Here is a 16,800-nt window from a genome sequence, read left to right as displayed (position 1 = left end):
CACAATGTAACATCACAGGAAAGGTACTTACTTCAGCAGAAATATTCATAGTTTTAAAAAGAGCACACAATTACAGAAAAGGCTATTTTAATTTCCACAAAAGCATTCCTGCAAGCTATTAAGTGGATACATTTGGCCTGTTGAGTTCTGACTGAACTACACAAAGCAAGAACCACACAGGGCTGTTTTTTTCAGTCAGAGAGATTGTAATAGTGTGCCAGTGCTTTCAGATTGCTACATGATGTGACACAGAGGAGACGTGGACTATAGATCTGGAGGCTAGTGTGTAGGTTGACCCTGCCACACAGGAAATGTTACAAAAGATGTATGAAGGCAGTGATGATGAATGATCCCTTTCAATGTGCCACAGAAACTTTTTGTCCATGACTCATGACATGTTTGTTCTTTTTTTTTTCTTTTTTTTGTATACTGTCCGTGTTTTGATTCACATGCTGCTGAACAGGCATTATTGTGAACTAAGTTCTGGGGGCATTTTGAGTGGACTAAAGCATAATATGACAGCAGAGGACTGAGAGTAAATGGTTCCTACTGAAGGTGCTGGTGATTTATTCTGCACTCTGCAAGCCAGAGGCCAGAGCTGTGATGAATATGACCTTCGCTCTTTCTAAAAAGGAGAGCTGATTCTCTAGCTGTGAAACGAGCACTGAAAAGTGAAACAGTGGTAGGGAGCATGAAGAGGGAAAGGAAAAAGGGAGGAAAGAGAACTCTATTAGCTGCCTATGCCACTGGAATTCATCAGTGCTTGTCAAGACAGCTGCCCTGAGTAGGCAATGAATTAGTTTCAAGTGTCTGTGTGCTAAAGCAAGCAAGGGGAACATTAATACTCCCTAATCAACGGCTGTGTTGGCATATCCCCTCTGTTGTTTCCCTTCTATGCTCAACCAAGACAGAAAGAGGAAAAAAAAAAAGACTGAAGACATGCCTGGTTAGCTTTGTTGCTTGTCATCTTTCAATCTGCTCACAGGCCACATTCCTGTCTCTCCTATCACATTTATATGTTTTAGGTAAGTTAAGGTTCATCTCCATTAATAAATTCTGTACAAGAAACCATTAATATGGGAATATATCAGGGATGATCTGTCACCTTAACTGATCCCTTAAAATGTTCTCAATTTTAGGTTCAGAGACTGCTAATTTATAGATGGTTTTCGTTTGGGCCATTTTAGCCTATAATAGATAGGACAGCTGAAGAGAGCCGGGAAACATTGGGAGGAGAGAATGGGGGATGACGTGCAACAAAGGGCCATGGTCAGATTCAAACCCACAGCCACTGCAACAAGGACAAAAGCAACACTTTCCTATAGGGTGTGCATTATAACCTGTGTGCCACATAATGTTCTTCTCATGACATGTGTTGTCATGTTCAAAGTAAAAGTCAAAAAAAAGAAGAAAAAAATCAACTTTCCCCTATAGTTTAATTCTTATTGGATGAGAGAAATAATAATAATAAACGACACTTCATATGTGAATAATTTCACGGCCCATTTTGTTAAAGAGTGTAAGAAAAAACAGTTCTGCTCTGCAACAAGCCAGGTTTATGAAAAAGGAAGGAGGCATGGTCATCTCAAGGACTTCCAGGCCTGTTGAAATATAAATGCATGTATATTTGAAAAGGTGAAACCATCCCATGGGAGACTAAATTTAGCCCGTTGAAATTGGAATAAATGCCGATTTGCTTTCTTTTTGATCCTAAGTCAGTTGTTTTCCTTCTGCTAGGATTTTCTATAATAAGAAGTGCAGTATTCAGGACTTAAATAGTGCTTGTAAAGGGTATTAAAGGTCAAGAAATAAATGTTTGATATCAACCTGAAGCACTGAAGACATTTTATTGTTCACAATATCTTCTTTTTGTTTCATTCCACATTCTGTTCAATACTGGCAGCTTAACCTGCTTTTACTGTTAAACCGATATGCTTCCATGATGTATGCCAAGTGCTAAGAGGTCAAATCATGTCACTTTTAGCAGGAGGCCCATGCTTTGAAGAGGTTTTAGTAACTTAGCAGCAGCAGAGCCCAGCTCTACAGACAGCAAGCTGCTTGGCCCTGTGTTCAGCTGCATGTTTGTGGACCCGCAGTGTGGTCATTGTGAGGATATGAATATGCTGGCTTTCCAGAAAGGAGCTTAATGCAATGTGCAGATGAAAACAAGACTCAAGTAGGTGAACAGTCCCATCTCTGAGAAGGCACATAAGCAAATTAAGTGTGACCAAAAGCTTTAATTCAAAAAGCAGAAGGATTAGGCTGTTTGATGAGCAGATTTAAGGGTGCAGGCAAGGGGAACAAAAAGAAACACTTCTGGCCAAGCGTAATAATCTTTGAAAATGTTCTTTAAAACCATCTCCCTGTGACGTGTATTTTTCACCGCACTTCAACCCAACATCTTCCATCCTCAAGATTAAGGGCTTTTATCGTGTATTGCCTCTCTCTCGTGATTGCTGCTTGATATTTTTGCGTTTGACAACTTTCTCTGCTCTCGCTTTATTCCTTCTTCTTTTATCAAAGTGGACTTTAGTAGGTTAAGGAAATGTTACATCTTAGTGCACTTACAGAGAAGTGTATTACCACTCGACTAAAACACTCCCCCTTTTAAACAAAGTTGTCTGATTTAATCCCTGAAGGTTTCGTTCCGGCATGTTAGATAAGACCCAACTCAGTTAATGCTTCCTGGCTGTTTTGTGTTGCTGGAATTCATGATTTTCCTCTTCCTTCCTTCCTTCCTTCCTTCCTTCCTTCTTCCCCCTCTGCAGACTTTTCATACACCCAGTTTGGGAGACGAGGAGTTTGAGATCCCCCCAATCACACCTCCACCTGAGACGGAGTCTGTGCTAGGCCTAACAGGAGGGAACTCGCCTTTCCACGCAATGCAAGAACCCCCAGCTCCACACAGGGGTCACTTACTCCCACAGTTCCCCCCTCAGAGCCTGGATCTGCCCTCTATTACCATCTCACGCAACATGATGGACCAGGGAGGGTTGTCTGTCAACAGTGGCCAACCAGTGGTGAGCATCTCTACTCATACACAACACGAGTACATCAAGAAATCTTCCTTTCATCCAGTAGACAACTATTATTCACATTTGTAACTCCAAGAAATTCTTCAGTACAAAAACACAAACAACTGAACATCATAAAAACAGCAGTATGAGAAAGTGACTATTTCACAATCGCTGAATTGACAGGAGGGTCCTAGACCTACAACGCAACTCTCTCTCTCTCGATCTCTGCTCACTTGAGTTTGTTTGATCGCTGGCAATTTTAATATGGATTAAAAATGTTCATGTGTTAGGGAAACACTGCAACTATAGTTTGACTACAACTAACAACTGTGTGATGTCAGCTAGGGAAGTTACCAGTGACTATTATTCCTGGTAATTATTACACTGATTAACAGGAGCTACAGCCCCAGTTAGAGATTGATATAGCTTTGACACGTTTTCTTTTTTTTTTAAGAATTATTATATGTATTTATTATCGGGACGAGACTGTGGATAGAGTTTGGAATCTGGAACAGAGAGATTGGGGAAAAACCTGTACAGGACCGTAGGCTACTGGTGCCCCTTGACAGAGCATTTGGCCAGCATTGAGGGCCTGCACTAATACACAGATAAATAATTGGTCTAACCTACTGGTAAATCTGGTGCCGAATAGCAAGGGTAACGTTTATTTTGTTGACTAATTGTGCACATCTCCGGTGCCACATCACAATGTTATGTTAGACAGATTTTTGCGAAAAGTCTGCATTTACGTTTATAGCGGAAAAAATGGTATAAGAATATCCCTAGTATATTAATAATATTGAAGACCACTGATATCAGAATCAAGCAGTGCTTAAATGAGTCCTTTTAACCGATCCCTGATGTCACCTTCACAGTTTCCGTACGCTTCCTGTTGTCAGTGCATCTGGTGCAGCATCTGGCCTTGTTTACAACACAGGAGGTATATGATCACTTTGAGTAAATGTCATCATATTATGTTACTTACTGTGAGGATTTTTTTAAAGGCACACAGAGGGCAGGTGACCCCCCCCCCCCCCCCTCTGTAAGGTGAGCAGATGTGAAAAGATCACAGGTGTTGGGAGTACAAGGCTTATTCAGCCCCAGAAGGACAATGAAAATGGGATTCAAAAGTGCTACAGTTTCACATGCTCATATTTAATTCATGTTGCCTCCAGTAGCTTTTTTTTTTTTTTTTTTTTTTTTGTGGCGCTGTAAATGCTGATGCATGCTTCCGTCCAATGTCACATGAGGTCCTCAGAAAAGACTTTTCTTTGACACGCGCTTTGTTTGAAGTGAAGTATCAGATTCATCTTTGTTTGGTTAAGAATGACCCTAATGACCCCGTCCTTATCTTTGGATGACATTGACATGGAACAGTAAAAGAAAAAAAAATCCCTCCTTTTTATGTTGATGCTGTTTTGTGCTATAGGTTGTGAGATTGTTGTTTTGGAGTGGAGGGACATTTTCAAATGCCACCATCATAGAAGCATTGAGGGGGAAAAATGGAAATGTCAGCGGCCGACTAGTTCTCGTAGAGTCCTATTACAGAAATGGAAGATTAATTTAGAAGAGCAGAAAAAAAGGACACGGGCATGAGCAGAGAGATGATGATGCTGGATTTTCTTTGGGAACCACAAAACACATTGCAGTGAGGAAAAGTGCCATGATTATTATAACTGTGAATAAAAGACCCGCTGCTTTCCCCCACCTTCTTCTCTGTTAACACATTTGTTGAATCAAACTGATACTGGAGATATTTATTTACATTCCATATGGGTAGGACCTATAACATTTAACAGCTCCTTTTCATCTTGCTTCCATGCTTTTGGCATGTAAAATAATTGCAGCTTTTAAAAGATCTTTCTGCTTCATACAGTAAGTGAGCCCCAGAAGGCTTTTTGCCTAAAGAATTTTCATTTCATGGTCAGTTAAGCTTTCTACATCTGGAAGAAACGGAGCCTTGACACAATTACATTCCTGACTGTTCTCACGACTTGCTGGAGGATTAGATTTGATTCTCAAACATTATTCCTCTTTAACGCCATTTGCATGGCTCATGTCTCTGATTGTGCGGAGACTCTATTAAAATCGGAGGCGAGCATGTGGGTTTCTGCTCCTTGCCTCGTGGCATTGTCGTCGGCACACTCCTCAAAGTTATCAGTCATCACACATTGTACGACAGGAAGGCTCGCGGTGGCCCTTCATTTCTCCTACAAATGGGATTGATCCCCAAAAGTCTTGTGCCTATAGAAATCCTATTCATCTGCGGTTTTATCTTTGTCTTGAAAAGAGGACACAACTTTTAAATGAGATAAGTAACAGCACGGTTCACAGTGCGTTGTATACACAAAGACAATGATTTACGAAGGCCCTAAGAGGGGTGTTTTGTCATTTTGTCAGCACGCTGATAAAGGAATGACAACCTTATATACATGATTACATTCTGTGTTATTTGTTATGGCTGCAGGGGCAAACAAATAAACCATGCACTATTGCAATTACATTTTTCATCAAGACAGCATGCTCACTTTTCCCAAACACCCATCTTGGTTTTCTTTCTGTGTCCTAGCTCACTGCTGGAGAATATTTAGTGTGCGTCTCTTATCAGAACTTAATGAGAAAGCCAACCAGTGAATAAACCTGGGCTATTTTCAAAAGCTTCTTCCATGTCATCCCATTGCCAAGTATTCTGCTAATTCCTCTCCCCGTAATGTTCAGCGTATGTCTCGCAAATTGGCCACAGATGCTGACTTTCTACAAAGAGAAATACATTTTTCTCAGCTGCAGTGTGCCAGGCGAGCCCTGAATCTGAAGTCATTATTTATTTAATCTGCTCTTCTAACAAGCTTCTGACTCTCATTTTTGTCTCCCAGCATGTGTCCTCCTGATTTGTGATTGAATCTCAATAGTGCCAAATAGTAGTGGAGTTAGGGCTGCCAGTATTGCTTTATTCACAATTTCTCTCTCGATTTTTCTCCCTGCTGCACAGCGAGGGTCTCTGGGTTCCATTTCAAAAAACACCTGGTGCCTTCGACACGTTTTTGAGGGTTTTCTTGACACATGTAAGCATGCATTGAAATGTCCTCAATGATTGGATTTGAAAGCCACAGTAGTCAAGTAGTTGTATTAGATGTTAAAATAAGTATTTATGAGACACAAGACCTGCAGTCTTATTAAATTTAGCTCTATGTGGTGACACATTATATATTTTTTACCATCAACCACTTCCGCTTAGCTTTACCAGATGCTAATATCTCGTCTCTCAAGCTGAAAGAGAGGCTGGAAAAGTCATTTTGTAGATGGTTGTTGACATGATTCAACATGCCTTGATGTTGTTTAGATTACACAGTGAATTGAGTTTAATACTCTCACTTTTGACCGGACAAAACCTTCTGTATCCTAAATCAACTGGAAAATGTGAGCAGTGTTGCTGAAAGTGTGTTTTTCTACATTTCCCTTCTTATCTCCCTTCCAAGCCAAGAAGCATCAACATGAGTTGTACATCAGTTTAAGAGAGTGGATTTTTGTTTTGTTTTGTTGCTGCATTTCTTTTTTCTCCCTCAACGGACATATTTGGTCAGTCAGAAATGAAAGATATTCATGCAGGCATGCAGTACGCGGAATGAAGTCTCAGCTTGACCTTCTGCATGATTGATTCTGTAATTTACTTTTCTCAGGCAGCTCTCACAATGAAATGATATCATGTCGGACAAGTTTTAAATACCCATAATGCATCAGGAGGAATGGTAAAAAGGGTATGGGTCAGTACTGGAAGGGGGGGGGGGAATGGGTGGACATTCTAACCTCATATTCCGAGGTGGTGGAGGGGGGGATTTGTTTTAAAGTGGGGTTGAGAGGTTGGGGAGATAGATAGACAAGTCTGCAGCACAGAAAGAGAGACAGAGGAGTGTGTCTGACTGAGACAGGGCGGGGGGAAGAAAAACAATTTATCTTCATGCTATTATAGCCTTTACTGGCATTCAAAATTCCATTTTTCTCATTTGGTTTAAGCACAGACTTCAGCAGGTTGACAAAAATGGAGGGGGGAAAAAATAAAATGATGTACCCATTTAGAAGGGGAGTAAAGGAATATGTGCAGTGCGCTGATAAACTATCTTTAATAGGACTGACCTTTCATGCTGGCGAAAGTTACTGGGGGATTCATCCTTATAATTACCATATAGATGATTTTACCCCTCTCCTGCCATGGAACATTTCCAAGAGCTCTGGCATTGATTGAATGGAAATTGAACTTGTTAACATTCTTTTCAGCCTGTTACAGCTCAGTACATGGTGCCAGTGTTCCTACATTCTCCACCAATTCTGATTTCAAATATCTTTAAGAGCAGACTTGAGCCTGCTTTCATTCACAACAGTGCTCAGATTTGTATCACTCTGTGAATGCATAATGTTGCCTTTCCAGTCCAGCTGCTGTGTTTATTGCCCTGTGTTTTATTGTGGAAAGGGTTTCACACGTTGTCAGTAGTGTTTCCTTCCCGTCAGCACATTTCATGTGGCTGTTTGTGGTGTGTTTACTGTGTAAAGGAAGACAACAAAATGTATAAAACATTTTTTTTTTGCAGCATATTGTTGACCGCATGATGTTTTTTTACAAGCCTTAATGCATTTCCCAATAAAAACAACACAATGAGTAATATATGAAAACGATAACCAACAGGAACAACTTTTATTGATTTAGGATTAGATTGTTACTTGTTAGGGTTTAACCATCAAACACACAGAAGGACAGCACACCTACACACACACACACACACACACACCACACACACACACACACACACACACACACACACACACACACACACACACACACACACACACACACACACACACACACCTGACTGAGGAGGGCACATCTGGCCTCTGTGTACTCAAGATAAGGACTTATTTGCAGATTTACGATGACTATCAAAATATCCAGTTAGATGTCTGCTGTGACTGCTGACAATACTGCAATCAAAATGCAAATGAGACGGCAGAGGAACATAAATAAACATCCTCGTATTCATATTCACAATCAAGGGGACTGTTACTTTAGACGGTTTCTTTCACTCGCTCTTACAGCTGTTATCTTTTTATTCAAATCAGACGTGCTTGTGAGAGCATTTCACTGACGCAACTGTCAACGCTCTTTTGTTGCATCAAGTAAAAAGCCAATAATGCTGCTGCTCCAGTTATTGTTATAATATGTGCTATGATAAGACTCCTCATAAGAACACACAATTGATATAATGAAGTGGAAAGATGTGGTCATCAGTGCATATTTTTCTAGAAATACTCAAAGAAATACATAAAAAGGCCATTCAGTAGAAATCACCTGATTTTTCCAAACAATTGACAGAATGGACCATTGCTCTAAGTCAAAACTGCATCATCGGAATCATCCAAAAGTGTTATTATACAGATGGCCACGACTAATGAGCTCAGTGTGTGTGTCTATGATGTTCGCAGCGAGCAGAGAGCAAACTGCGAGCCATCGTGTTCACAGTAATGAAGATGACAATAGCACTTGGAACGTGGCGGGTTGCTGATATGTAAATCACAGTCATTTTGGTCGCAGGCTTGTTTATTGCAGCTTTTATTTGAGAGAAAACTGAAAGCTACCATATTTGAGGAATCACAACAATATGTCTTCAATTTCTCCCCCACCCTTGCCTCACCTCTCCCAGAAATCGTCCTTGCACATGTAAATATAAATCCACTCTCACTTCAGAGAATGTATTTATGATAAGCAGCAGACATGCTATATGAGAAAGAAATGGATTGTAGATCCAATATGTTTCTGTCTGAAATGGTGTTACAATATTGTTTTTGAAGAGCCACATTTATAAGGTTCTTTCAATAAAGCCAGGTGTGTGGGTTTATGATGTGTTGATGTTGGGAGAGATTGGGTTTGTGCTGCTGAATACCAGATGGATGTACCCAGGGAGAACAAATCACCTTTTCTGTTGTGTTTCTGTTCCATGTCAGCTCTGCTGCCTCTCTGATCAGTCTTCCCTCTGGGGAGCTGGCAGTCCTTGTAATTTCATTCTCACCACAATCAATGCAAACATGTTGCCGACACCTTCTCAGAGACTATTTCAAGAACAAAATGTTTTAGGAGCAAAAAAACCTGAAAGAGATTCAGAAAATGTTATTACTCTAAACCTTTGAAAGGTAGAAGAGAGGGAACCTGTTCAAAGCTTTTAAGCATCATACTGTCAGCCAGATGATTATGGGGTGGATTTTATGGAAGAGAACCCTTTTTCTTACTAGGACTTGAGCATCGGTGTAGCTATGATGGTTATTAAAAATGGGACGGATCTAATCTAATATTGGTATCGGTTCATATATTCACGTAATTTACACATTGGATTTCAGGCACCAATCCATGTCACTGATCAAGAACACATTCTTCACATGCACAGTCTGGCTTGGAAAACATTCAAACTCAACCACAAGTGCCATCAAATTGTTATCACAACATGCAGACAAGATGAAACGTCTTCTATATGATAAAAAGTACAAATCTTGCACTGCAGTTTAAAGTGTTGAATTTGTAAACCTTGCAGTTGCTTCTTCCTGTTTGTAAGTGAAGCCAGCGCAATGCAACACAATGCTGGGTTTGCTAAAGTGTTGTGTAGCCTACCACAACACCACCAACAACAATAACACTAGTAATTATTTATTTTCAAATATTGGAATCAGTATCACTATATGTACAGTACATATGAATCAGATCAGGAATGAATAAAAGTGGATTGGTGCATCGTTTAAAAAAAAAAAAACGTGTGTCCAACACTGATTGCTAACATGTTTATAGCTCTGCTAAATGCTAATAGCACCTAATAGCACCACTATAGTTTATTATAGGCATACAATTTTACCTGAAAGCCTTATTTGGGCTAGCATGCTTGCTGATGTGGAATAGTGCATGTTTGGCAGTATTGAAGACAAACAAAAAAACTCTTATAACATAGAAGGGTTTTTTTGCACTGTTTGGCAGTCAGAATCTATGAAGAGCTCGTACTTCAGAGCTATAACCTTATGTTACTTCAAAACAAAGAGGCTTTCAACGCCTCAAACAATTGGTCAATGCACTCGAGCTGCAGTATTCTGTAGCATTTGATGTTTACCACAGTGCGGGTATCCACTGTTTCCCTCAAGGGACGGGTCAGTCAAAGGCAGTGTCACAGATTTCCATACAATAGAGTTTTGAAATTAATCAACTGAGCTGTGTAGCCCTCTCTTACTGGCTTATAAAGTTGACTTCTCACGTGTCAAGATAATTTGTCATGGTCTGTAATAGGGACATTTAAGACCTAGGACATTGTGACATGCTATCTGCCACATAACAATCCAGAGGAACCAGTGACCCGATTTCCTCTCTGGTAAATAGATACAGCTTTATGAGCTTTGTACACTGGGCAGGAGGATGTCACAGTGAGGACAAATGTATTTGAGTTGGAGGAAGAAAGCCAGACCATCAATAGTGGCATGGAAGCAAAGGGGTCAGTGAAATATTACCATTGGTTTCTACTTCCTTATCAAGCCCACTTTAATCTGTGTTTACAGAATGTTGGACCAGCCCATCACCGCCAGTACCCACCCAACCCTGCCATGGTGATGAAGTCCATCATCAGCATGAACAGCCCCAATGGGATGATACCAAGGAACCAGTTGACCACCATCAACCAATCCCAACTCAACACACAGCTGAGTCTAAACATGGCTGGACCCAACATTAACCATACTTCCCCATCACCCCCTGCCAGCAAGTCAGCCACCCCGTCTCCCTCCAGCTCCATCAACGAGGACGACCAGGACGACGGAAACAGGGTGAGCAAAGAAGCATTGGATGGTTGTATTACACGGAAATAATAATGAGTTATGCAGATGATGTGAACACCTTTCCATCGATCATTACAGGTCATTGGAGAGAAGCGACCAGCCCCCATAGATCCTGCAAAGAAGCCCAAGACTCCTAAGAAGAAGAAGAAGAAGGATCCAAATGAGCCGCAGAAGCCGGTTTCAGCATATGCTCTGTTCTTCAGAGACACTCAGGCAGCTATTAAGGGGCAGAATCCCAACGCCACCTTTGGAGAGGTGTCCAAGATTGTTGCCTCCATGTGGGATGGTCTGGGAGAGGAGCAGAAGCAGGTACTGTACAGTTTAACTATTTAAACAGATGACAAATATGGAGCAGTACACTGAACGGATCAATTTAGACTAGAGGTTTCAATCAGTGTGAAATGTACACGATATTACCTAAGGTTTTAATTGAAAAAAAGCTTTATTCATGTATCCATTCACACATACCTTTGTGTCATTGCAGGTTTACAAAAGCAAAACTGAAGCAGCAAAGAAGGAATATTTAAAAGCCCTTGCTGCGTACCGTGCAAGCCTGGTTTCTAAGGTGAGAAACTGCTTCCTCTTATCACCTGAGTGTCTGAACTTGAAAGTAAAAGGCAATACCTTTTTCTCAGAATTCCTTGTACTACATTTTAACAGAAGCAATTTGAGGTCTATACATTTTATAGTATGCCTGTAGATGGAAGAAATTACATTTTTAAAAGGAGAGAACTGTGGCTTTGTAGATAAGTTTTGATCCTTTTTTCTCCATCCAGGCTGCGGCAGAATCAGCTGAGGCCCAGACCATTCGGTCAGTACAGCAGACACTGGCTTCCACCAGCCTGTCCCCAGGCCTGGTACTGCCTTCACCCCTCAACCAGCATCCCTCTATGTCATCGGCTTCTCAGGCCCTCCAACAAGCCCTACCACGGGCAATCGCCCCCAAACCTCTGCAGATGAGACTAGGAGGCAATCAGATCGTGACCTCGGTTACAGTGTCCCACCAGAACATGTCCCCTGGGATGCCGCCGCAGATGCTGGGCCAGATGGGTAACGGAGGGTCCATGGTGGCTGGTGCCCAGTCCACAGCCGTGTCTCAGATGAGCCCGCCCATGCAACCAGTGCAGCAGCATGCCATGCAGCAGCTCCAGCAGCAACAGCAGATGCAGCAGCATCTCCAGCATCATCAGATGCAGCAGCAGCAGATGCATCACCAGCAGATCCAGCAGCAGATGCAGCATCAGCATTTTCAACACCACCTCCAGCAACAGCTGCAGCAGCACCACATGCAGCAGCAGCAGCAGCAGCAGCAGCAGCAGCAGCAACAGCAGCAGCAGCAGCAACAACAGCAGCAGCAGCAACAACAACAACAACAACAACAGCAACAACAACAGCAGCAGCAGCAGCACATGCAGCTGCAGCACATGCAGTTGCAGCATCAGATGCATCAGCAGCAGATTCAACATCTCCAGCAGCAGCAGCAGCAACAACAGCAGCACCAGTCCCAGTGTTCCCCACCACAGCACTCTCCTGGTACTCCACATTCAGTAGGGGGCTCTTCATCCCTAGGCAGCCCCCAGCCAGCCCCACAGCAGCAACCCCACCCCTCCCAAATCCAGGCCCACGCCCAGGTCCTCTCCCAGGTCAGCATTTACTGAGCCAAATGGAAATCCTATCTCAAAGAACAGGAATAGAAAAAAAAGCATCATACTATGTTGCTTTTCTAAGTTGCACTTAAGAAGTGTGTAAGATTTAGAATGTTATACAAAGAACTTGTCCATTGTTATAGACGGATATGCACATGTGTGTACAGGGGGGAAAAACATGTAAACTGTTCTCTGCCATGGGCTTAGCTATGTCAGACGCCCAGTTAGAATAAGCGCCCAGTAGTTGTTTATCTGTTTGTTTGTTTGTGAGGTCTTTCAGTTGTTAATTTAAACTGACTGGGCACACATTATGCTGAAAGATATGTGTCTTTCTCCGTTTTATTTAACAATAAAGCTTTATTTATGAGGCCTGAGTTGTCAGTTCAGTGCAGCAAAAGGACGTATCAAAAACTGTTGAACACAATGCTTTCTATCAGCTCTCTCCTGGACTGAATGATACAGGATTTTTTTTGCTGGAAACCAGAAACCCACACATCCATCTTTGTCCCCACATTGGCCAGTATATAGCGAGGCTTTTGTCCAACCTTTATCCTTCACCCTTTATTCTCTACGATGGAACTGTTCGACAATGGGTTGGAAGAAATGGTTTTAATCAAATCATCACATGTTGAAGGCGAAGTGTTATTTGGACACATTTAAACCTTGTCACAAATGCAGACTGTCTGGAAGAATAAGGGGAAAGAAAATGACTGAACAGACTGAGACAGACCTGCCATAATTCATTTATGTCATCACATCTCACCATCAAAGTGTAGCTATAATCTGCTGTACATGTTTTTGTAGAGTCGGGAGGGGGGACAGGAAACCTCCTTTATCCAGTAATCATAATCAACCTTCCAGAGGATTTGTCCAAAAGTGTGTAATCCCCCACAAAAAACCCTGTTCTTTAATGTATTTGTTTTCTCTTCAGATGTTTTAACAATTAAATTATCTTTTTATTTTGTGTAACAAAGGGGATATTTTATGGTAAATACAAATATTCAGATCAAGGCAGATGGTTTGGGGATTGATGTATTTTTACTCTGCTCATTGATATCGTCATTGTTTAAAAAAAAAAAAGAACACTAGCAGAGCCAGTTTGTTGCACTGCCAAAGCCAACTGAAAAAGGCATAAGAGGTATTTTCGCCAGCTGTACAGAAGTCCCTGGAAAAAAAATAGATAATGTTGTACATTTTTCAAATCACCTGTTGTAAAGTTTTAATATGTGAGGCTTTAATTAAAACATTGTCAAACGACCTGTGGATTGCTATATCACATAGTGCATTTCTGCCCTTTTATACTTTTTTATGAGTTTCAATAGCAGCGATTTTGTTTGTATTTTTGCTTACGAACCAACTGCTTTAAATCTGTCCATAGAATAAATGCATATACGTATGGAGTTCTTGAAAAGTTGTTTCAGCTCACAATAGGAAAGTAATTTAATGTTTGAGGTTTTGCTCGGCTATGAAAAAGAATCCAGAGACATTCCATCACTAATATGATAGCAGCCATAATTTTGTATGAAGTATTATATATTTCTTTGTGTCTCTGTTTAAAATTAAACTATCAATCACAAGTATTTATTTGTAGAAAGTTGTTTATTTCAAAGCTTATTTGAGTTATAATTTCTGATCACATCTCCCTGTGAATTTCTCATTGTAACTGTGTATAAACAGTTTATACTGGACAAGGTCAGCATGTAACTGGTGCTCGTCTCAATAACAGTCCCCTTCTAACACACCAGTGCATTGGATTTTGCCTCTTTCTTACTTGCTTCAAAATCGCTTTATTTCCAAGACATCCCCAGGGGGTTTGTTGAGCTCCCTTGAATAATATGGAGAGAGGGGGAGGGAAGGCAGGCAAACAATAATTATCATATCTTCACAATAGCCCCTGAATGCAGCAGCCCAGGGAAGGGCCTTTTCTTTCTTTCTTTCTTTTTTTTCCAAAGGCAGCTGAGACATTCTAAACATGAGTTAATGTTACTCACAAATTAAGAAATCTGCTCCTGTTCTTTCTGTGATAGTGGCGTGATAGAATTTTCAAATTGCAGTTTGTTTTCAATTAGACAGTTGTAGGAAAGCATTTGTAATTTGGGGCAGAGGCTACTGCTGCTGCAGCTCTGAGTGGAGATGATGCCCATTTCTCTGCCGTGATTAATTGCAGCATCTGTCCCGTCAGAAGCCTGAGTGAAGAGGTCTGCAGCAAAACTGCAAATAAGCGCTGGCAACAGTCTTAAAGTGCTTATGATGAAATGAAAATTAAAAACAGCAAGTGGCGCGCATGACCTGAATGTTAACACAGGCCGGAAGAAGAGGAGAATGTGAGAGCGGGTGTCCATGGATACCAAACACATGCTTTAAAAACACACAGTAATGAGGCACTGGGAAATCGCTGTTATTATTCTGAACAGATTCACAGCAGAGCCCATTAATAATGCATGGAGCTCCTTGTTATTCCATAACCCCTCAGTACTGCGGTCACTGTGTGTACAAATATCTCACAGCCAGGGTTGGAGTTATGGGACTCTGCGAAAAAAAGGTTACAGATATTTTCAAAACACCACTATACACACACGGACATAATTTACAAGGATAATACACTGCTCCTCTAGTAATGACCATTGGTAACATTTAAATAACAGAAAAAATGACCTTCACCTTTTTTTTTTTCTGCTTTTTTTTCTGACGTCCCTGCAAGCTAAATGTACTTTGAGATATGATCACAGCAGCATGAAGCAATCAATATCCCCCATGCTGCTCTTCATCATTAAGCAACACTGATGACATGCATGAAGCGCACTATGACATTAATGTCATTTTTGTAATGCAATCACCAAGTGACCTAATTGTCTCCTCCTCCTCCTTGCTGAGGTCAGTCGCGATCCTCGGTGCCAACAATGACTAAGGAGTCAGATGTGGAAGCCGAGGGATTCTGTATTTTAATTATTTATTTGGCTCTTTTGTTGTTTTCCCGTTCATCGCACATATACAATGTGAGCATAACAAAAGGCCTGCTGACACTGACCATCTGACCATCAGACCGACGCTGCAGCCAATTGCACAGGGCCAGATTTGGGGGGCAGATGTGGGATCAGCCACCCTGCTCAAACACCAAACTTTTTTTCTCCTTCGACAACAAAAAGAAGCTTCTTTTCCTGTATGACTGGGTTCAGGGACGCACTGAGACAGCTGATCCTACAAGTCCAATGCCATGCCCCCATTCTTACAGGCAGGAACTCGGCCTCTAGCCAAATGGCTGACTACGTTTAAGGAATTCTTGACCTCGCTGTGCTTTACTTTGCAGGGAGAACTATTGACCTCTGAGATGAATGGTGATGTTTGTTTGGGGCTGCTCTGTTGGCTGGCTGCACTGTTGACATCCCTTACCAATGGTCAGGGTTTTTTTTTCATTGAACTTTTGACCTGCAAGACATAAGTAGGGCCATAGATGATTCCTTAGAGCAAAGTGGATGGTATATTCAGGGGGGTAGTACAAACTTCTGATAACCTCATTGAACTTTTATGAAAAAACGTACCCTCTCTCATAAGCTAACGCCATGAAATCAATCTGTTATTCCTTCTTATCAATTTAAGACGTTTGAACTCTTTAAAGATTTTAAATGTTTAAAAAGCACAAATAGTCAAATTTGCCCTCGTGCTCCTTGTCTGCTCACACTTAACAGCCACATGCATCCACACACAACATGAAGACTCACACACACCTTTCTCAATCGTTAGATCTCTGAGCGATAATGTTGCCTTGGTGATGCAGTGATTCATCCATTAGGCTTAGCCCCCTCTCTTGTTCTATTCTGTTCTTGTAAGTCTGCTCTCTCTCTGCCAGTCTTTGACCTCAGTCAGACTCTGCATTGCCACACTATCACAACTCTCGACCTTTCTTTTTTATTGGAAAGAAAAAAAAAACAGTACTGCAAAGATTGATATGCTTTTTGTACTGTATATAAAACATTGCAGAGGAATGTGCTGTGGCTGTGAATGATTGCAAATGACTATTTCTTTTAAAGGATTAACAATATTTAATCACAATCATTGGAGTGATATGTTGTTGTTTTGTTTCAACAAGATATGTATAATTTTAACACATCCAGTAAAGGAAAAAAAAGACTTCTTTATATCTAATATTAGAAAAGAAAGTAATTACACCAAGCCTATACGCTTGATTGTCATTTTATAAACATCGGGGGGGGGGGGGGGGGGGGGGGCATTTGCAATCAGCAGCCTAAATAATAGGATTTTTCATGTCAATGTCATTTATATATATT

General features: G+C 41.1%; 1 protein-coding gene across 3 annotated transcripts in view; it reads left to right on the top strand.

Annotated features, from left to right (window-relative positions):
• Nucleotides 1-14,094, top strand: part of tox3 (TOX high mobility group box family member 3) — a 143,874-nt gene extending 129,780 nt beyond the window's left edge. For all 3 annotated transcript variants that reach the window (XM_079338974.1, XM_079338973.1, XM_079338972.1), the window contains 5 exons: nt 2,769-3,020; nt 10,593-10,856; nt 10,947-11,177; nt 11,353-11,433; nt 11,645-14,094. In XM_079338974.1, coding sequence (XP_079195100.1) covers nt 2,769-3,020; nt 10,593-10,856; nt 10,947-11,177; nt 11,353-11,433; nt 11,645-12,526 — 1,710 coding nt within the window. In that variant the 3' untranslated portion in view covers nt 12,527-14,094. The remainder of the gene's footprint in view (nt 1-2,768; nt 3,021-10,592; nt 10,857-10,946; nt 11,178-11,352; nt 11,434-11,644) is intronic.
• The last annotated feature ends 2,706 nt before the right edge of the window (nt 14,095-16,800 follow it).

The sequence above is a fragment of the Symphodus melops genome (assembly GCF_947650265.1).
Source record: "Symphodus melops genome assembly, chromosome: 3".
NCBI classification, from domain to species: Eukaryota; Metazoa; Chordata; class Actinopteri; order Labriformes; family Labridae; genus Symphodus; species Symphodus melops.
Note: the sequence above shows the minus strand (reverse complement) of the source record. Positions and strands in the feature narration are given on the sequence as shown.